Source organism: Euphorbia lathyris, chromosome 3, assembly GCF_963576675.1.
Source record: "Euphorbia lathyris chromosome 3, ddEupLath1.1, whole genome shotgun sequence".
Lineage (NCBI taxonomy): Eukaryota > Viridiplantae > Streptophyta > Magnoliopsida > Malpighiales > Euphorbiaceae > Euphorbia > Euphorbia lathyris.
Genome location: NC_088912.1, coordinates 61766781 through 61789594, shown reverse-complemented (window position 1 = coordinate 61789594; position 22814 = coordinate 61766781). Strand labels below are relative to the sequence as shown.

The 22814-nt window shown below is 37.7% G+C and overlaps 2 protein-coding genes across 2 annotated transcripts; both read right to left on the bottom strand.

The window, feature by feature from the left end:
- Positions 1-4000: 4000 nt before the first annotated feature.
- Positions 4001-22587, bottom strand: LOC136222461 (uncharacterized). Its single transcript, XM_066010241.1, has 9 exons — positions 22302-22587; positions 21856-21902; positions 20464-21711; positions 7908-7996; positions 6103-6205; positions 5917-6021; positions 5374-5494; positions 4412-4588; positions 4001-4302 (listed from the first exon to the last, which is right to left on the bottom strand). Exons 1-9 carry the CDS (start codon positions 22471-22473, stop codon positions 4163-4165), a joined length of 2202 nt encoding a protein of 733 aa, XP_065866313.1. The 5' UTR covers positions 22474-22587; the 3' UTR covers positions 4001-4162.
- LOC136222462 (centromere-binding protein 1-like) lies at positions 8005-20450 on the bottom strand. Its single transcript, XM_066010242.1, has 2 exons — positions 16130-20450; positions 8005-15940 (listed from the first exon to the last, which is right to left on the bottom strand). Exon 1 carries the CDS (start codon positions 19252-19254, stop codon positions 18889-18891), a length of 366 nt encoding a protein of 121 aa, XP_065866314.1. The 5' UTR covers positions 19255-20450; the 3' UTR covers positions 8005-15940; positions 16130-18888.
- Positions 22588-22814: the final 227 nt, after the last annotated feature.

Here is a 22814-nt window from a genome sequence, read left to right as displayed (position 1 = left end):
GAGCTTTAAAGCCCGTTGAGTGCGGGGGTTCCGGATGCCCCTGCAATTCCAAAATAGAACTAACATTCATATCGTTTCGGGGGCCGGCTGGGCCTTTTGGCACGAGCTGTAGGTGGTGAGCGAAGCTGTTTTTTCTTTTTGACTGTTGTCCATGTTTCCTACTGTTTAGGGGGTTTAGTTTGCTCCGCGGGGACATCCGCAACCACGACCATTGCTAAGGCATTGTTTTCCACCGGCTGTGTCTCACTAAGAGTAGGCAAAATCCATTCCCTTAGCACTGACGTCGTGCCATTGAATTGAATATCCGGTGGGTTCCCAGAAGGTAACAGCCCAGTGTATATCTGTATAGCAGTATTCCCAACGTTCTGTTCTGAACCCGAATCCGGATCGTGTAGGCTCTCAACCTCGCTGTAATCTGCCCATTGCCTATGGGGTTTAGTGTTCATTTGAGTCGGCTCTTGTGGCTCATCAACACTCTGATTGATATCTGGATTATCCGTGTTCATAGAGGTTGCGGGTCTTTCCTGCCATATTTGCCTAATATTAGGCCTATCTGGCTTCTGATTGATTGGGTCCCTTTTTGGCTGAGTGTCCTTTCTCCCCGGATTACGGCGGCAAAGAGATGCTGAATGTCCTACTGTACTGCAAATAGAACAAAAACCAGGCAAGTTCGCGTATTCTAAATGTACCCATTGCATCTTAGATTCAGTGTCCACACGGAGTTTATATTGTAAATCATGCATTAAATCAACATCAATAAGGACTCGAGCGTAATGCCTGAATTCACCTGCCACAGTATTTTGATCAAAACGTAAAGGAATGCCCACAGCTCTAGCTATGCTGGCAATAATCCTCTTATCCCAGTATTCCCAAGGTAAATTATAGAAGCGGACCCATACCTGTGCAGAGGAAGATTTGTGAGATTCCGGATTAAAACCTGGTGACCAAGGAGTAAAACGGATGATTCCTGGTTTTAGCTGAATTGCTCCCTGTGCCCAAACTGTCTGTAGTGCTTCAGCCGATGGCATGATGACGTGATAGAAGCCCCTGCCCAATGAGATTAATTTCCAATCCAATTGTCGTCCCCAAATAGAGTTCAGTTTGAGCTTCAAATCAGTGTGTTTCCATGGTTTATCACCTTTGGGGAGAGTAATACGGCCTATTATTGAATTCTGACACATCCTCAGATGCTCCTGATATACCGATTGCTGGATTTTGATCGCTCTGAACCCGCCTTCCTCGGTAATAATCGGCTTTTCCAGTTCCGGAGTTAAAACTGATGCTAGATTCCCAGCAAGCGCAGCAGCAAAGGACCTGGTTTGGGTCGGTGGTGGGGCCTGTGTTTTTCCTGATCGTGGAATTTGGGAAATCCCATCGCCGCCAGCCAGGGATCGAGAGAAAGCATCCCGGCTAAAGAGGCGGGAGATGCAACTTCCTAGAGGATTAATATGCCCATGGGTTTGAGGGTCCGTAGTTCGATCACGAATGAAAGCGTCTCGGGAGAAGAGGTGAGCTATGGCAGGGGAATCGGCCGGAGAAGATGTCGGAGGATTCATGGTGGCACCGCCAAATTTAGGTTAGGTCATCTTCCGTCGCAGCTTTGCGTCCCTTAGTTGAAACCGTCGACGGGAGATGTTGTTTTCCTCTCTCGCTTGCAGTTAAGGCTCCATCCATCTCTTTCACCCCTCTCTTTGGCTATCTCCGGTTGCTTTCTACATGCAAATCACTGGGACTGAGATCGAAACACGGTAATGGTAAGCCATATTTACTTCATTCCTCGATGTATTAGAGTTTTATTGTTCCTTAATCTATCCTTTCCTCATCCTAGTTACTCTTACATATGTGGATTTCAGCAGCTGGAACAAGGATCTATTAATTTTCAGACTTATCGTTGAAAATGTTTGATCTCTCGCTTAGATACCCTGATTTTACTGTATTCATTGTTAGATTCACTAATGAAAAATTTGGATCTTTATCTTTTTTAACCTAGGACAATTTACTTCGTGATGCTGAGATAGGTAAATCTTCCTCTTTTTATTTGCAAATATTATTAACATTAGGGATTATGAACTCATCTGATTCTTTTTTATTTGAACATAATATTTGCAGGGATAGTAAGAATGCTTATGTACATGAGAAGGTTGATTGAAGAGATGGTCAATCAGTTCGTGCCTATAACATGGGAAAATTTCTTTAATTTATTGAGTATATATATGTGAAACTTGTGTATCAAGCATAGTCATATATTGAATTTGCATGTATGAAGCATAGTCATATAGTGAAGGGTTGTGTATGAATCACAGTGGTTATGTTGGTATACACTGATTGGTTGCATATATGATGCTGTTGTGGGTGATGTTGAGATAGGTATGAAGCATATATAGTAAAAGGATATATCTGTTTCATTGACATATATGTGAGTTATAATGCTATGAATCGATCTTGTTTATGGTTGATGTTTAAGAAGCTAGAACTCACTATGAGTATGTGTATGAAACATGATCATGTTTATGGTTGAATGTGTATGAACTGATTAGTCATGCTCTTATACTATATATGTTCATTGAGTATGTGTATGAAGCATGATCTTATGGGTTATATTGGTATATGAACTGACTAAGTATGGTCATGTTCTGAGTATATGTGATTGGTCATACTCTTACTTTGAATGTTCATTGGGCATATATGAAGCATGTAGTAAAAGGTCATGAGTGAAATTGTATCCACTCTTATACTTAGATGTTCATTGAGCATGTATGAAGCATGTAGTAAAGAGCCATGAGTAAAATTGTAAACATATTTGTTTCCTTCACTTGAATAAGGATGTTGCAACTAAATAAAGAAGGGTTGTGTATTGCTATGAACATAGTTGTGAAGATCGCCTTGATCGCCTGAGGCGAGGAATAAGAAGATGAGGGAGCAATCTCAACAGCGATGGAAGCAGGGGCACGGGAAAGCAGCAATACGTGGAGATCAGCAATGAGGGAAAATCAGTACTCGATTCAAGTGCAGGTTTGGAAGAATTCGCATTCGAAATCGAAACCTTAGGAAGATTAAGGCACAATTGGGTATAGTTCGCCGGAAATGACTTGAACGGATAAGGCTTCAACAAGCTCCGATGCATTTGCATATGGTGTTTTACTTCTTGAGTTTAGTACTTTCTGGAGACCTGTAGAGTCTAGTATATTTAACGAGGAGAGCATATAAGAGAAGATGACAAGTAGGAGAGAGAGATGTCAATGGGAAAGAATGGATTAAAAAAATAAAATTTAGAAAATATGAAAAAATAGAAAGAGTTATAGAATTATTTTTATTAAGGGTATAACAGTATTTAATAATATGTGGCAACCACTTCTTTTTTTTTTGGTAGAAACATGAAAGAAAACAAACCAACACCGAGACAAAAGCTAACCTGGAATCAGGCTAGGAAAGCTAACTCCAACTCTGTCCTCTAAAAGGAGAGAAGAAAGAAAGATAGGAGGATCAGAAAGGGTGGAAACACCTAACATCCCCTCGTGCCCAGTCGCCGCCAAGCGATCCGCAATAAAAAAAAAAAGAGAAAATTGACTCTCTAAAATAATATAACATATTAATTTAGCCAAATTTAGCTAGTCAAATTTATGTTTTACTCCAACCATACTAGCTATTTGACTCTCTATTTGATTATTTTATCATTAAAAGTGATTAAATTTAAAGAAAAAAAAAGAAAGTAAAAAAAAGATAAGAATGAATAAAAAAATAAAAATAGTTAACCAATGAGACTAGCCAAATTTAGCTAGTGAAAATTGAGTGATCACTCTCTAAATGGCTAGCTAAATTTGACAATTTAGAGTCATGCCACCCTATTTAAGATGCTCTAAGAAGTAAAAATTGATGAGACGTCACGTCTATACACTTTAGTGGGAGATCAACACAAGATTGTACACTTTAATGTGAAAAATTAAAAGTTATGTGAAAATGGATAAAGGTTGTACACCACGAATATAATTAACCCCATATATGTCTGTCTAAAGTAATGCCAACATAAATATTGAATAAGTCCAGTTGTATATTTTGACAAATCTCAGTCATATCTTCTTATTTTAAGTGTCATGTCATCTACAACTAATCATGCTAGTTCACAAAGACTCTGAATAGGTTGAAAATGAGCTTATCGTATGCCTCAGTAGCGCCGACCACCTGCTGTCGACATAAGGACTCGACTTGGTTTCTTTCCTTTCTTCCCAGTCTCATTAATCTTGGGTGGATCCAAATTTTCTACCGATTTCACTCTGGATGTTACATTGGCAAATGTTGGTGTACCTGAATTTCAAAATTACATTTATGTGTTGTGTTGATTATGGAATCTTCAGCTAGAAATGACTCAAATCCCAAACACCATACAAGTGAAAAAGTTAAACCAGACAAATACCTGATGCACCAGAAGAACTATTTGTCACTTTACTGCTGCTCAAAGCCTTGTTTTCCTCAACTTTCAAGGCTGGAGAATCAGGGGCAGCAGCAAAACCAAGCCTAGTGACATTTGAGAACAGTATCCTCTCCCCAACAAGTGGAGGGCTTGAAGACATGGGACTGTTACCTCCAAGAGCTGAAGAGGGGGGGGGAAAGGCAACAAAAGCCAAACAGTCAAAAATAACTTCTCCAGCCAGTGACAAAAATCCAGCATGCGTTATTAACCTCCCTTAAAAGGTTATAGAAAGCTATAAATATCTCAATGTAAAATCTGACAACAATATACTTCAATAAATGACAAGTCCAGGAAGGCAGGCCTCACTATAAAATGCCAACCAAACGCAAAATCCAGTAAGATCATGTGTATCAATAATACATAAGATAACAAAGTAAACTCAAAAAAATTGGGATAAGAATGCGAGTAACCATATGCTCTCATTTAGGAAAATATAATCTCATACATTTAGAATGTTGCACAAAATAATTACTTTTTCTGTGAAAAAATCTAACATAAATTGTACGGCAATATACTTAAACGTAGAAAGCCAGGCCTCGCTATAAAATGCCAGACCAAATGCAAGATCCTTTAAGATCATAGCAATATATGCCATAAAGAATTAAACTCCAAACTTTTGGGTTAAGAAAATGAGTAAGCATATATTTAGGGAACTATATTTTCATACATTTAGAATGTTGCAGACAAATTTCTCTAGACTTGTTCTCTGGAATGTAACCTAAATGTGACTTCAATACAAACCCGGACCATGCCAAACTTCACAATCAATCATTACAGAAGCTATTCAGAGTTCATTTCCAGGCACCGCACAAACCAGATTGATCTTAACTACAGCATATCACCCTAAAATATCTTGTGACTATAAGTAACCAAATCCACACAATAAAAAAAGATCGGAAAAACACCTTCGAAGTCGTCCATGGAAAATTTAGGAGAGTTGTCATGTGAGGAGTGTCCCCAACTGGATAGAACAGGCAGAGAATATGCAGCATCAGCAACTTCAGCTTTGATCTTATCCTTCCGTTCCTAAATACAATATTACCATATGATTCTAAAGAACACAGAAAATTCTGTTACATCTTTAATTGTAAAGTGAAAGAAAAGCTCAACTGAACAAGAAAAGTTTACAATTAACTTAATGTTTTAACAAAGTAACATTTATTGTGAATTATTATTTGTTCTGTTTTCAGAGAAAAGTGCTATTAAATTCTTGAAACACAACAATCTTTTTCAGGTTTTCAATGCATAAAAATAACTTTTTGACAGCTAAATGTTGGGCTGTTCATACAATAAGGGTAAAATTGATCTTAGAAGCAAAATTGGCCCTTATTATCCCTTACTAAATATTGACTTCAGTCAAGACGAATTAGTGGTTGCAAAATCCTATCCAGACCAATAAGAATTTTATATTGATAAAATAAAATTTTATACAGCAAAAATAAACGTACCTTTTTGGCAAGTTGCTTCCGCTGCTTCTCACGCTTTTTTACCTCATCCATGAATGGAAACAGGGACTCAGGAGGTAGGACCTCATTCAAATCAATTTCACATAGCTGGAAAGTGTAAGGCAATCAGTGCGATGATAAAAAAAACTGAGACAGAATCCCAAAAAAAACAGCAAAAAAAAAAAGTACTTGAAAGGTTGTTGTCAAAGAAAAATGACTTAAATAACGATAGCGCCTTCTTATTGCTTCCGTTTGAGTCACTGTCTCCAACTGCAAGATTTTTCCACCTACCCTGCAATTAATAAAGTAGGTTAATTAAATCAAGGGAAAAGTACAAAAATAATCCTTGTGGTTTGGCCCATTTTCGAACTGCACCCATGTGGTTTAAAAGTTTGCAAAATGGTACCATGTACTTCATTCCGTTAGCAAACATAGGCATTTCCGTCTAACGGTGTTAAAAATGATGAGGTGGCAGTCAAAGTCAAAAAGTAAAAGGGGCATTTTTGTCATTTTATTTATTTTCAATTTTATTATATTTTTATATTTTCAAAAAGATCAAATTGTGGGTAATTATATGAACCAATTTTAGATGCGACTAAACCGGAAACCAAACACCCATCTATCTTGTATCTTCTAAACCCTGAACCCTACAGCCTTCAATCTTCAGGTTTCAGAGTCCAATTCGATTATGGCGCTCTCTAAACCAGCCTTCTTTTCCCACTTCAAAGCTATCGCCGCCCATCACCACCACAACCTCCGCCGTCCTTTGCCGTCTTTCATTTCTCTCAGGTTCCTCTCTTTCGCATCCCCTGAAGAAGCTGCAGCAGAACGTCGTCGCCGTAAGCGCCGCCTCGGCATTGAACCTCCGCTGTCGTCTCTCCACCGTTCTCAACAACAATCACAAACCCAACAAACCCCTAAACCTATTCAAAACCCTAATGCCCCCAAACTCCCCGAACCCATCTCTGAAGTTTCCGGCAAACGCCTCGATCTCCATAACCGAATCTTAACCCTAATCCGCGAGAATGACCTAGAGGAGGCCGCGCTTTTTACGCGGCATTCTATCTACTCCAATTGCCGCCCCACTATCTACACTGTCAACGCTGTTCTTAATGCTCAACTTCGTCAATCTAAATATTCCGATCTCCTTTCCCTCCACCGGTTTATCATTCAGGCTGGTGTCGCTCCCAATATAATTACCCACAATTTGATCTTTTTGACTATATAAAAATATAATAAAATTGAAAATAAATAAAATGACAAAAATGCCCCTTTTACTTTTTGACTTTGACTGCCACCTCATCATTTTTAACACCGTTAGACGGAAATGCCTATGTTTGCTAACGAAATGAAGTACATGGTACCACTTTGCAAACTTTTAAACCACATGGGTGCAGTTCGAAAATGGGCCAAACCACAAGGTTTATTTTTGTACTTTTCCCTTAAATCAACCATATCTCAATTTTCCAACAGTTGCCACTGCAGCATTCACAAACTAATCAGCAAAAAATTGAGAAGATATCCTGATGTTATTATCCATCCTTGCCAAAACTTCTTTTCCTTTTCCTCTTGATAAATTATAATGAACATATTTGTGGAGGATATTTCAAGGAAGCCCTTATAAATCAGAGAAAACACTTCTGTATGTTGGAGATCACATGAAATACAATTTTCTAAGGTACAGGGGACTATATGACTTAAATCACCAGGTACAAGACACTGATCAATCAAAGCAGGCATGTTTTGGAGAAATCAGGTTACACAATCACCCCCTACTCTCTTGCAACATGTTGCATGTGTGTGAATGAGTAGGAAATCACAATTTGACTGAAAACTCTTCTGAAAATGCATGCATTTGAAAAAATAAATATTTGGCATCAAGAAAAACCTTCTTGAGTAGTAGTTTCTTGTACTTCAATATGTCTTTTGACTTTATACAATTTTCAATCACAACCACAGATTTGGGGGAGGATAAAATTGAGAATTCCACAAACCTGTGTGGGAGCTTATCATAACTCCCATAATGGTGTAGAAGACACTTCATGTTTAGTGGATGAAGAATGAGGTGCTGACCATCAACTGCCTGAAAGAAATGTACAGGGCATAAGTGAGACATCAATTCCAACAACAAACTTCAAAATCGCTGCTCGCTGTTATCATTTTAGAAAAGATGACGTAAAAAACAATCAAAACAATTCATAACCAACTGAAGGTCAGATATCTACTAGCTTATGGTACCTTCTGCCCAGTACTAGCAAAGAGATTACATACCCATTTATACCAAATATAAGGGTTAATTACATACTTGGTGTAAAACATTTACCCTCTATCACATATTGGCGTACAACCTTCAATTTTGTACACAAATATGCCTCAATTTATGGGTGACCTCCCACTGAAACTGTACAGACCAAAAAATGACCGGTCAACTCTGGTCAACTTGCCACCTCACATTTTTTCAACCCATCCCTTAAAAAACGCAGGGCCAACCAATTGTGCAATTACTCTCTTACCCCTTTGTGATTTCCCTCCAAACTGAACAAAACTTTCAGTTCCCCATAAACGTTCATTCTCTCTCTACCTTCTACATAAAGGTAACTTCTCTTTCATCTAATTGTGTTCATATTTCTCTCTCACAAATTCAAAATCGATTCTTCTGAACCAAATCCTAAAACGATTTACTGAGACATTGCACAGGAAAAAATCAAACGGCAAGAAGAAAATGGAGGCAGAAGAAGCATAGAGGAAGTGAAAAAAAAGCTTGCCTGAGACTCCAAATCGATTTCTAAATCATGATTTGAAAAACGATTATTGTCAATACCCTAACAGGTAAGCTTTTTCTTCCATTTTTGTTGGTTTCGAGATTTTATGCTTTCCTAACTCGCTCTATCTATCTATTTCATGCATAGCATTTCTTCTCTCTATTTTTTCCCCTCCCTCTTACTTGTTTATACAGAATGATTACAGACAAAGGAACAGTTAGGTTTTAAATTGCAGTGGGCCCTACTATGGATTCTTCATTGAAGTGGAAGAGAATTTTATCTCTGTGGACTACCATGAAGTTGAGATGCAACTTAAACAAGAAACAAATTATGATTCTTATTGATAGTGAGAGTACCCGCAGTTTTATTGATAGTAAGCTAGCTGATGATGCAAAATTACCTCTAGTCATGGTTAAACCAGCCCCTGTAACGGTGGCTAATGGCAATGCAAAACTTGCAATTGGACTATGCATTACTTGGGGTGGAGTGGATGAGGAATCACACTCCTGTTACCTTTGATTTTGATAACAATAGACTGTTAGTTCACAAGGAAGGAAAATGGATTGAATTGAAGGGAATGGCAGCAGAAATGAGTCTTAAGATGATGTCTCTTAAATCATTTAACAAATTAATTTCGAAGGGGCGGAAAGGTGTTACTTCTAAGCTCTTTCTTATGGTAATGACCAAAGATGTCCACGAACAGGACCCTAAACCCAAGGCCAGCAATGTCAACACCCCTCTTGACCCAATCCAATCTCTTTTATCCATCAATGAACATCTCTTTCAACCACCTACTACCCTGCCTCCTAAAAGAGCACCTGACCATTCCATTCCCCTCAAAAAGGCCACTGGCCCAATTAATGTCCGCCCTTATCATTACTCACATCATCAAAAAAATGAAATAGAAAAACTAGTTGAGGAGATGCTAGTCAATGAGGTTATCAGACCCAGCACCAGCCCTTATGCTTCCCCAGTTCTTTTAGTTAAAAGGAAGGATGGTTCCTGGAAGTTCTGTGTGGACTTTAGAGAGTTGAACAAGACAACAGTTAAGGATAAATTTCCTATTCTCATTATACAAGAGCTCATAGATGAATTACAAGGAGCTACCAAGTTCTCTAAAATTAACCTCAAGGCTGGTTATCATAAGATAAATGTTCATAGAAGTGCTTTCAGAACTCACGCTAGCCACTATGAGTTCTTACTCATGCCCTTTCGATTGACTAATGCTCCTGCCACCTTCCAATCCTTGATGAACTCTACTTTTCAACCATATTTGAGGATGTTTGTATTGGTAGTTTTCGATGATATTCTCATTTATAGCCCCACATTGGAAGATCACTTAATTCACTTGCAGGCAGTCTTTCAAGTGCTGACAGATCACCAACTCATTGTCATTGCCAAGGCTTCTAAGTGTGAGTTTGGGGTTGATCAGATTGCTTACTTTGGTCATATAATTTCTGAGGAAGGTGCGGCAACAGACCCTTAGAAGATTTCAGCCATGGTCAATTGGCCACTTCCAAAAACATTGAAAGGTTTGAGAGGATTTTTAGGTCTCACAGGTTAATACAGGAGCTTTATTAAGCACTATGGAACCATCTACAAACCCCTCACTGAACTACTCAAAAAAGACGAATTCCATTGGACCCCCTGGCTACAGAAGCCTTCAATCACCTTAAACACCCTATGAAGCATGGAAACGTTCCTCCATCAGCGTTTCAACGTTTCCCACAAAACGGAAACGTTTCCGGGCACGTTTCTGTAATTAAGAAAAGATTAAAACGAGTTTTCAGAAGGAGAAAAACGTTTCCTTGCCTAAATTCAAACAGTTCTTACCTATTGCGATTCAGACTGGAGAAAACTGAAATCAGTTCATAATAATATTCACTCAAGGTCTATGAAGCATGGAAACTCTTCATGACATGCGTTTCCCCGTTTCCAGCAGATGTGGGAAACGGGAACTCTCGGAAACTGATATGAAACGTTTCCGGGCATGTTTCCGTAATTACCCAAAATATGAAACGCGTCTCTCAATTTTTAAACGGTTTTCCCTACCTATTTCGATTAAAATTCCGGAAATTCAAACTTTCTATTTTGCAATTTCTATTCAATCTATGATTAGAAAAATTGAAACTTCCTATTTGAGAGATAATTCCTTCCCTGTATCCTTCAATTTAAAACTTACCCATATTTCTTTCTCCTATAATCTTTGTCTCTTGAATCTCGATTGAGCTTGGACTTTCTTCCTCCTGTTCTTCAATCTTGTTTTTTTAAATGTATTATTGTATTTTTAATATTTATAAATATGCCCCTATATTTTTAATATTTACACGTTTCCCCCACGTTTCCGTTTCCTATGTTTTTCAGAAATTACGTTTCCCGTATCTGTTTCCATTTCAGTTTCCGTATCCGTTTCCGTGCAACATAGCTCAAGGTTTAATTGATTTCAAAAGTCATCCTTGAGAACTTGAGAAAAAACATCGATTCTTCTTCTTTTTGAGTCTGGTTCCGATAATTCCTATTTCTTCTTCTTCGTTGAGTCTGGGTTCTTCTTCTTCTTCCGCCTCTGATTTCTTCTTCTTGAGTATGGTTCTGATTTGTAGAAATCCCTATTTCTTCTTCTTCGTAGAGTCTGGGTTCTTCTTCATCAGCCTCTGATTTCTTCTTCTTGCGTTGAGTCTGGGTAGCTCTTTTCTCCTGTTTTTTCTTCTTCTTGTTGGTTTCCTTTCTATGTTTTTTGTTTCTTCTGTGTTTTTTCTTCTTCATGTTGGTTTCCTTTCTAAGTTTTTTGTTTCTTCTGTTTCGAGTGGGTGTGGTACGTAAAGAATGTCTTATGTTGTTGAGGAATATTACTCTTTGTTTTATTATTATTTTTTTAATTTAAAGGCCTTGCATGATTGACATATGTCAAACCTTTTATATTCATTGTAAAAAAATTTGTATTCATATAAAAGGCTATAATTATGAAATTATAAATTATACATTTTCATTGTTTTATATATTTTTATGTATTTATTATTAAGTTTATGTCTATTATAATTTTTAATATTTATAAATATGCCCCTATATTTTTAATATTTACACGTTTCTGTTTTCTATGTTTTTTAGAAATTCTATTTCCGTGCATCATAGTAAACACCTAATGACTCAAGCTCCTGTTTAAGGCCTCCCAGATTACAGTCAGCCCTTCATTCTTGAATGTGATGCCAGTGGCTCAGGCATTGGCATAGTCCTTATGCAAAATCACAAACATATATGCTACCTATGTAAGGCACTTTGTCCTAGGAACTATGAGAGAGCATCTTGGCCATTCTTCATACAGTCACTTACTGGAGACACTACTTAGAAAGTTGTTCTTTTATCATTAAGACAGAACATTAGAGTATTAAGCAGCGTTTACATACTTCTCTTCAGCACAAAAGCATTTCTAAATCACTAGGTCTGGAATATACTATTCAGTATAAAAAAAGGGCAGTGAAAACAGAGTGGCTGATGCACTCTCTAGACAGTTTGAAGAGACCATAGACACTGACTCTAGCTTACTTGCTATTTCTATTGGAGTTCCCACTTGGTTAGATGAGGTGCTGAGTTCTTAATCACAAGATGCTACTGCAGTTGAACTTATTCTACTAGCAATTATGTTTATCAACAAGGCATTCTGAAATACAAACATAGGTTGTACATTGGGGCAACTACAAATCTCAGAAGCAAATCATTAGAGTATGTCATGACTCTCCCTTAGGAGCAGTGTTGTTAAAGGCGCAAGGCGCACTAAGGCGCAAGGGGGGTCCTGGAGCCTTGGCGCAAGGCGCAACTTAAGGCGCGCGCCCGAGCGACTCGAGGCGCACCAAAAAAAAAAAATCATAAATTTATAAAACTAATCATAAATAATCAAAAACCAACAATAAACCATAAAATGCACTAGTTAAGTTCTAGTTAACTACTAAGACATAATCTAAAACTCATAAAATTTTGGCAGCTGCGAGTTATGTGCGATGATGTCTGCTATTCTTTTCTTTTCTTTTCTTTTTTGAAGTTAGAAAACCCTAAAACACCTAATATACCCTCAACTCAACCCTAAAATACCCTAAAATACCATAAGGAAGCCAAGGCGCGCCAAGGCGCGCGCCTTGTGCCTGGCTTGAGGCGCACAAAGGCGCACCAAGGCGCGCGCCTTACTGCCCGCGCCCGCCTTTGGTCACCAGAGGCGCTAAGGCTGGAGCCTTAGCCGAGGCGCGCCTTTAACAACACTGCTTAGGAGGACATTCAGGAATTAAAGGTACTCTAAATATGCTACAACTGAGCTTTTATGGGCCTCAGATGGCCTATTACAGCCCTTACCTATTCCTGATGCAGCTTGGAGAGATATTGCCCTAGACTTTGTGAAAGGACTTCCTAAATCAGGCTACTATGATACCATATTGGTGGTGGTGGACAGATTCACTAAAACTGATCATTTTATACCCTTATCCCACCCCTTACTACTGCTATGGTGGCCAAAGCCTTCTAGGACCACATATTTAAATTGCATGGAATACCTCTTTCTATACTCTCAGATAGAGAACGCATCTTCAGTGGGCTGTTCTGGAAAGAATTAATGAAGTTATTGGGGACCCAACTACTTTAGCAGTGCTTACCACCCACAAACAGATGGCCAAACATCGCGGTTGAATCAGTGTTTGGAGAGGTATCTTCGCAGCATGTGCTTCCTCACCCTTAAGAAGTGGGCTAACTGGTTGGGATTGGCAGAATACTGGTATAATTCAACATATCATAGTGCCACGAAAATGAGCCCCTTCCAGCCACTTTATGGCATAGCACCTCAGTTGCCTGTTCTTCCTACCATCGATTCTGTAGCGGCTGCAGTAGCAGATGTCTTACTAGAGAGAGAGCGCATGAATGGCCTATTAAAGGACTGCCTCACCACAGCTTAGAATCACATGAAGTAATTTGCTGATAGACACAGGTCAGATAGAGAATTTTGTAATGGTGATTGGGTGTTTCTGAATATGCAACCTTTACAGTCCACAGTTGCGGCCCGCAGTTCCCACAAGATTTCTGCTAAATACTATGGACCATTTCAGATCCTATCTAAGGTGGGCAAAGTTGCTTACAAACTTCATTTACCTACCAATGAGGTGCATCATGTGTTCCATGTATCCCTTCTTAAGGAAGGTTGACTCTACTCAACCTCCCTTAACTACAATTCCTCCTATTGACGATGGGCCAGCTGACATTTTTCCCCTCAAGGTGCTTAGCTCAAGAAATGCTATAGTCAGTGCTCTAGTCGTGCCTCAACTTTTGATTCAGTGGTCTGGTCTATCTGCGTTAGATGCTACATGGGAGGATCAGTCTCTCTTTGCCGAGCATTTCCTGAATTCTTTCATTCTTGGGGACAAGAATGTGTTAACGGGGAAGGTATTGTCACATATCAGCGTAAAAAATGAGTAATAGGGTAATTAATCAGTTGGCGGAATTAATTATGTTTTTTACTTAATTCCTGTTTCATTGTTATTTAGATTTCTATTCTGTTTTGGGAGTTATTTTGCCAGCTAACAGACCTCAACTTTTACTACAAGTTGGTTCTTTATATGCTCATGCTTAGGCAGGCCAATTTATTATTAAGAATAGACAATTTCCAACATTCTCCAAACTGTTCTCTCTTTCTATTCAATTCTCTTTTCTCTTTCTCTCTCCGTTCTCTTTCCTCCTAAATCTTCTATTTCCTAATCTGTCAGGGTTTAACACTAACATAGACATAAATGCTAAATTACTTAGGTACTTTGCAATATCGCAAGAAGACATTTAGCCAACATTTTGTGGGTAATTTGAAGTATTTGGATAGTGATAATGATGTTTACCAAATGGCATTAGCTAGTGTAGAAGAGGGTGAGATAGATATAAATGTGAAGGAGTTGAATGTGGAGGATATAGAGTTATTGACAAACCATGTAAGCCCTCAGTGCAGTTGTGATAGAAAAGATAGAAGAAGACAATGAAGTTCCTGTCAATAGGAAGTGTAAAGGAAAGGAAAAAGTGGGAGGGGTATATTAATGCTTGAGTACAACATTGCAGACTACTGATGTAGGTGTTGAAGAACTAAGGTCTTCCTCAGGCAATGAATACAACAATGAAGCCTTTTTCATTGCTACCAATGAAATGCAAGGAATGTCCTTCAATGACAAATCATATGAAGGTGAGTTTGGTGGCCATGCAATGTCTCTATTGCATAATATATTGGCCCAGTTTAGCTGTTAGCTGTTAGCTGATTACATTAGCTGATTTGACTAGCTGTGTAGACCTGTTTGGTAAAAATTAGCTGATTGATAATAGCGGTTTGTGCAAAAAGACGAATAAGGGCATTTCTTTTTTTAATATTGGAGGAAGAGTCTATCTATTAGGGTTAAAGAAGTCCATTAATTTTAATATTGCAAAACGCTAATTTAGAAAAAGCTCCCAAGACTCTCTCCCAAACCTCTCTCCACCAAACACTCCAATCAGCGGTTTCAGTGGTCAAACCGCTAAAGTTGGTCAAAACCGCTTTTTTTATCCCAAAACGCTCTTTACCAAACAGGGCCATTGTTTCTAAACAACAATCAAATACAATTACATTTCAGAACTTAGACGGGCTGGTAAAGCTTGTGTTCCAGGTCAATAAAGACTAAAACGAGTTTTTTTGTTTAAACATGTTGCAAATACATTAACTTAATACGAACAACACACACAAAGCCAACATAAACACATACACAAACACCTTCCCCATTACATCCATGACCAAACTAATGTTCTAACCCAACACAAAAAAATACAGAAGGCAAACACAACACAATTGAAAATGCCTATCCATTTGCACATTCTTCCTCCATTTTTTTCTCTATCAATCAACATCTCCTCCTCTTTCTCTTTGGAATATACTTCTCCTGCTCTTTTCCTTTCCATTTCAACTTCTCTATTTCTTTCTCGGTCTATTTCAATCTTTCACGTTCCTTTTCAATTCTGTCTAGCTTCCTCAATAATCCAAGGTTGACAGCTTTTAACCTTTGATTCATAGGTGGGTCCATCCACTCAAAGAATTTGCAAACATTCAATTCTTGTAAAGCGCAGAGAAAAAGAATTTTGAGGCATTGTCGAGAGGAGAGAAGAGAAGGAGAAAAATACCTTCTCCCTGGATTTAAATCACTCCAAGAAGTTGAAACCGGTGCTTGAATTCCACAATGGCATATCCATCCGCCCCCAAAGTTGTGCATACTTCGCGTTGGGGAAGACATCTTGCATTATTAGGGTTTGTCAATTTTAAAGTTGTGCAATTAATTGCTTTTAATTTTTGCGCTTAGGTTTTTGTCAATTTTCTAGTTGCAGAGAATCAAAGAAAGAAAGAAATCAGCAAATGGAGAGAGGAGGACAGAGACAAGAGGAAAGAGAGAAGATAGGACAAGTATAAAGAGAGGGAAGGTTACCGTTTATGAGGACTTGTGATTTGGAAGGAAATCACAAAGGGTAAGAGAGTAATTTCCCATTTAGTGGGCCTCGCGTTTCTTAAGGAGTGAGTTGAAAAAAGGTTACATGGCATGTGCAACAGGCTTGACTTGTCATTTTTCTGGTTTGTACACTTCAATGGGAGATCACCCATAAAATGAGGTATATTTGTGTCACCCATAAAATGAGGTATATTTGTGTGCAAGATTGAAGGTTGTACACCAATGTGCATGGTTGAGCAAAATAAATTGGTAATAGATGACTAAACCGATAACCGAACCGAAATCTTAGTTTGGTTCTGTTATTTTTACTCTTTGGTTCGGTTCGGTTTCTTATAGGCTTAGTTTGGTAATTGGTTATCGATTCGGTCATTTCATAAAATATGTCAATTTAATTGGAACAGAACCAAAGTTTATATATAATAAAGGCGGCCCGGTGCACTACGCGTCCCCGCTTAAGCGATGGTCCGGGGAGGGGTCCCACCACAAGTGTGTACCGGAGACAAGCCTTCCCCTGCGAATTTTTTAACCAAAGTTTATATATAAATAAAAAAACTATAAACTTATTTTTATACTGAAGTGTGAAGTGTATGTACTGGTGTATTTGGTTTTGAAAATGCCAACTCAATGCTCAACTTCATTGAAATACACTTTTTTATTTAAATACATTGTATAAATAAATATTTTTTCATGTATAAAAATTTGTAATTTTAACATTTAAATTCTATGAAGCACCGATACTTCCCGGAGGTCACCATACGCGTATCCGGTACTCCGAGTACGGGGATACGGCGGGATACGTACGAGACACCCCTGGGAAGTATCCCCTTTTTTTCTTCTTTTTTTTAAATGAGGGGATACCCGGGGACACTTCGGGGATACTTTAGGGGTTTTTTTTAAAAACTTTGAAAGTAAAAAACTCAGAAAGTACAAGGATTAAAATTAAATAATCCCACCCACTAGTATATACATGCACAACATTTCGATTGAACCCTATAAACTAAAATTGAAAATCTCTCCCTTTGTGTGATCGGTGCGATGCGATTGAACCCTAAAAAATTGAAATTCCTAAATCATTTCCCTCATCTGGTCGAGTTCTTCTGTTGATTTGTGATTTGTGAGTATTGTTTGTGTTTTTATAATGACTTTATGACTATGATTTGTGATTTATATATTTATGTATCTTTTGAATTTTCATTATAAATTATATATATATTATTAATTATATATAAAATTTGCCGTATACCCGCCGTACCCGCATCTCATATTTTTTAGAAATGCCGTTTGCCGTACCTGCGTACCCGTATCGGTGCATCATAGTTTAAATTAGATATTTATATATATCTGTTATTCGGTTGGTAACCAAACCGAACCGAAATTTTTTTATTTGCTAATATTCGATTACTTATTCGATTTGGCTCGGTTCGAAACCTAAAATAGAGTATATTTCGATTCAATTGACCTACAGTTCGGTTCGGTTAGTAACCGAACCGATACTCACCGGGCAAAGGTTCTACACCAAGTATGTAATTTACCCCCAAATATGAACATGGAAACATTGAATTGAAGATATTTCATGTTTCAAAAACTAAAACCTCATAAACTTGTGTGGAACTAGGTTCACATTAATTTAACGAAAAATTCAGTCCATAAAAACAAAATGTGTTCGTAGAAGAAGCATATCAGACACATTAGCCAATCTGTTAAAATGGTTCATTTGTCGATTACATCACATTAGATCCTTAATTTTCTCTTTGGACATCTTCCAACTTTCATAATGGAGAAACTTTATTCTATCCCTCCCATGAAACTTATGAACTCTTGAATTTTATTATTATGATTACTTTGTGATTGATGGTTATATAGTTGTATAAAACAATATGATTTATTTTTCTATAGTTTTATTCATGTAAAGATACTTAATACGTACTTATCATAATTGAATAATGATTGATCACTATACCTAACTGAGTGTATTTTTATATAATAAAAATAAACATTTGCAAATATATCCTTATAATTTAAATATTTATAAACATGCCTCTATGCTTTTATTAAATGTCTCTCCAATGTTTCTATTTCCTAAAAGTTTCAGAAATACCATTATCTGGCTCCACCTTCTGTGCTACATAGGTAGTCAATAGAAATGTACTCGAGTTCCAATTAAGAAAAAAGTGTTTCTGTCTTATTCAATGCATGCTTAGACGAACACTAATGCTTTATGATTAATACCCACTAAAAATTACTAAAATAAAAGTAACTTAGTTCTCTGAACTCCATTACAGACAGGACCAATAAGATCAAGAAATCATGTGGACACATGCTTTATAGACATTCTTAAATCACTTGTTTAACTATTGACTCCTCTCTTCAGAGACAACGTCAATGCAACCAATTGTAACTTAAACCAAATTATTTATTAGCAAGAAGCATTGCCCTTTCCAATTGAATGAATATTCACAAAAAGGAACAGAAAAAGAAAGGATTAAATGCAACCGATCATAGTTTTAAAAAGCGAAAGGCGAGTCAAGGCGACAAGGGCAAAATATCGCCTTGAGGTGAGGCGAGAGGCGAAGGCCTCTCGCACGTGAGGCGACAAAAAATTAGAAAATCAAATAAAATTAAATTAACTCAATAAAAACTAGTAGTACTTAAGGATAGTTTAATTTCTAAATTTGTAAACCAAAATAACTTAAAGTCTAAAAATAAAGTGCTAATTCTTAAATCAAAATAACATAATATCAAGCATCTTCATCCTCCAAATCCAACTCCTCATCAAGATCTATATCCCCATCAAGATCTTCCACTTCATCATCCTTATATTCTTCTTCTTCTTCATCTTCAACTTGATACTCATCATCATCTTCATCATGGACCTCATTTCTAACAACTCGAGGAGGATTGGCTTTTGACCGGGAAGAGGAGGTGTTTCCTCTAACGTATGTCTTTGTGACATTAGCACTTGGGGTGGGGGTAGCACTTTTGCCTTTTGCCCTAGTACGGTAGACATCTTCTTCCGCTCCACTAGCTTTAGCAACCATAACCCAACCCAAATCGTCATCCTCAAATACAAGCTCATCATCATCACTATTATTATCTCCCTCCATTCTACCCGTCAACCACTCATTACAATCATCAATATCGGGTTGTCTGTGTCTGTTTTGTTTTAATATAAATTAGGTTTTTTTTAAAGAGAAAATGCTGACTGGGCTCATTTAACGCCTTACCTGCAAGAGGCCATCGCCTCTCGCCTCAGACCGCCTCTTGCCTGAGTCGGTGAGGCGATCGCCTTTTGCAGGTCAACCGCCTTCCAGAATGGAAGGCGGTGGGGTGATCGCCTATGTCGCCTATCGCCTTTTAAAACTATGCAACCGATAACTATGAATTTGTGATGTGTATTTTGAGAACAAAGGCAATGTACTGGATCAACTACCCCATGGACCAAAAATATGAAAAGTATATTCTACAAGGCAGAGAGAGATGTATGTGGATCAATTATCGGATGAAACTAAAAAATATAGAGTTTGTTCTATGGCAGGTAGCAACTAGTGGACAAAGTATTAAATTTATAATTCTAGGCCAGTCTTAGCTGGTAGCTTGGGAGGGAGAGGCTCTGTTTGTTGACAGGGAACTTTCTGTTGGGGTTTTTTCTCTATTTGTTTTGTTTTGGTTTGGTTCATCTCCGTAGTTTACCTCAAAGGTTTTGAATTTGCGGTGGATAGAGAATGTTTTCCATAACAGGATTGTGTTTAGTTCATCTATTGATTTGCATTGATACCATTCTGTGTGCATATATCTAGGAAATATAGAATATACCAAAGACCAATACATAATGTTCTCACATTTACAGAAACAGTATGCTTTCTGAACAATACTTCAACAAAATTTGGCTAGCTAAAGAAATATTTGAAACACTGAAGTAAGGCATCATATGTAAGCTTATAAATTGAACTACTGGTACTGATGTCTATTAACTCTGTACTAAGCTACATGGACAGATAACTAAGGGCCTGTTTTATAACCTATTTCAGCACTTAAAAACTAACTAGTTTTTAGTTTGTTTGAAACACCACTTAAAATTTTCTATTAAATCAAAAAATCACTTATTCGGTTAAGTCAAAATATTTAATTAAAATTTTAAGGTTGAACATTATCAACTAATATTTTTAAATTCAGCGCTTATTTTTAGTATTTATCAAATTTATAATATTCAGGACATAAATTTCATTAATTATCTTATCTAGCACTTAATTTTGAGTTTTATCAAACACTACCTAAGCTTCAAATAAGGAATTTTTTTATCTCAAAGCACTAACCTGGTAGAAATTGTACGAATCATTGTCCTTAACATCTCTTGATCCATTTGCAATTTTCCGTGAACTCTTGTTTTCATCGTATAGCGATGGTGAAATTGGTTCTTGGCCTTCTAATGATTCAACCACGTCCAACTTCACGCAGTCCAACCCTTTATTTGCATCTTTGGAATCAAGAGATTGTGTTATACATCTGCAACTAGAACCATCATGATAAGCACAGATGACATCTGCAGTTGACAATATCTCTCGAACTTGTTTTTGATTGGTGGCATCCTTATAATTTCTACCATTGGCACACATCCCTTGCTCATTCCAATATTTCTTCCTCTGTTCTAATTGCTCCATTGCAGCACAAACGTAAGGAAGCTTCTCCAAGTCATCTACAAGCCCCGAATCAGCTTTTGCTAACCAACAATCCAAATCTGATATTGCTTTTCTCACGGAAAGTTCCAAATCAGAGGTGAATGTAAACTTTGAGAAGGGGTCACATATATCATCGTTACAAATCAGTATAGTATCCATCTGGGGTTTACTTTTTCGAGACGGAGTGAATGAATCTTTTTGTCGAGTTAGAAGCATGAAATCTATGGTATCACCAACGCAGTACTGATTAACATTCTCAATATTGATGGTGTACAACTCCTTCTGAGATATCATCACAAAACATAAGGGGCATCTTTTAAAACAATCACCCTTGTGATCCTCCTTGCCCATTAGTAAGTACTGAAGAATACATGGGAAACAAAAAATATGACCACATGATGTTATCTGGGGGCACAGAGGATATTCCAAACAGATTGGACACTGCACTGGCAGTGGAGTGGAATACTTCACACAAATTATATCCTCCCACCTCAGCATCTTATCAGGATCCACCAATTCAGGAGCATGATTCCCTGTATCTAACACAACAAATTTGTAATTAGCCTGAAGGAACAAATCCTTGTTATAAGGCTTTATCTTCTGCTGCCTCCTTGGAGGAGGCGCTCTTGGCTGAGGTTGCGAAATGGGATCGTAATGAAAATTCAGCAAATGGTTTGCATTCATAGTCTGTGCTCTTCTCCCACATGATTGAGCGATGCCTCCTTGACTGTTGGTAGGACTATTACTTTGATGACCTCGAGGAGAAGGACTGGTTTCTGACAGTTTCCCTTTGGACTGAGCAGAACCAAACCCTTGATGGCGATTTGTCTCTCCATTTTGTCGGGAAAATTTTTCTCTTCCATTGTGAATTCTCAAATCATTCACCTTAAAGAAAACAAAGACAAAAAGGAGCAAGAGAGCATAGATAAGCACTCAAATGTATGATGTTCCATAAGAATGATATAGTTAGATTTCAAATGGATATTTTGCAAACCGTAGAATCCAACACAGCATATCATTAAAAAATACCTTTTTGGAAGATCCACCAGAATCTTCTGCAGCTGGAGCCAATAGGCCTGCCATATATGATGCATTAAACATGAATAAGTCACCACCGTAACTAACAATTAAGTTCAATCATCATTCTAAGTGCCAATACAATCCGTGAAGAAAAGAACATCCATTAAAATCGAATGAAATCACCCATTTTTTTATAGAACGTGGAAAATGGAAGCGGGTATGTAGAGGCTTGAAGCTGAAATTACAGAAAGCTCAGAACTTATACTAACATATAGATACATGTTACTTCAAGAAGCATAATAATAATAATAAGTCGGCGTAAAAAAAACCGAGGGTTTCGTCCATAGAAGAAGCAAAAACCGGAAAAAAGTAATTGATACAGCGAGAAAAGAAGCATCGAGTAGGGAAATTAGCAAAAGTAAAAGGCAAGACGAAAAGAAAATAAATAAAAGAACCTGATTGAGCAAGTGGAGATTGAGGAGGAACAGAGAATGGCATGGATTGGAATTGGCTGGAGAGGGAAGAGGGAGGGAGGGAGCTGCCATGGGTGGAATTAGGGTTTGGAGAGATTGAATCAGAAGAGGAAGACGAAGTGGAACCTTGAGCTTGGATGGGCAAGATGGACATGAAAGTTCGGAAGAAAGTTCTGGTACGCAGCTCTATTGGCGTTGAAAGCACGACTAAGAACCAACCACCTTCTTCCTCTTTATGACAAACTCTCCGCCCCACCGATACCTTCTCCGAATATCGGTTGGCAGGTGACCTTCTTTTACATACGTGGTGTATAACATTTATCCCAAATCACACTTTGGTGTACAATCAAAATTTTATCACACTAAACCGTATGAACTTCAGGTAACCTCACACTAAAGTGTACAGCCGGTAAAAATAACCGGTCAACGCGCCACCTCAGCATTTTGATCACTTTAAAAGTCAAAAACTCACACCCCTAATATAAAATTATTACA

What these genes read in the sequence shown, in the direction of transcription:
- LOC136222462 (XM_066010242.1), bottom strand. Translation starts at nt 19,254, where the DNA reads ATGGAGGGAGATAATAATAGTGATGATGATGAGCTTGTATTTGAGGAT.
- LOC136222461 (XM_066010241.1), bottom strand. Translation starts at nt 22,473, where the DNA reads ATGTCCATCTTGCCCATCCAAGCTCAAGGTTCCACTTCGTCTTCCTCT. An exon ending in ATCTCCACTTGCTCAATCAG is followed by an intron (nt 21,903 to 22,301) that starts GTTCTTTTATTT and finishes CATATATGGCAG; the next exon opens with GCCTATTGGCTCCAGCTGCA. An exon ending in CTTTGACAACAACCTTTCAA is followed by an intron (nt 6,022 to 6,102) that starts GTACTTTTTTTT and finishes TACACTTTCCAG; the next exon opens with CTATGTGAAATTGATTTGAA.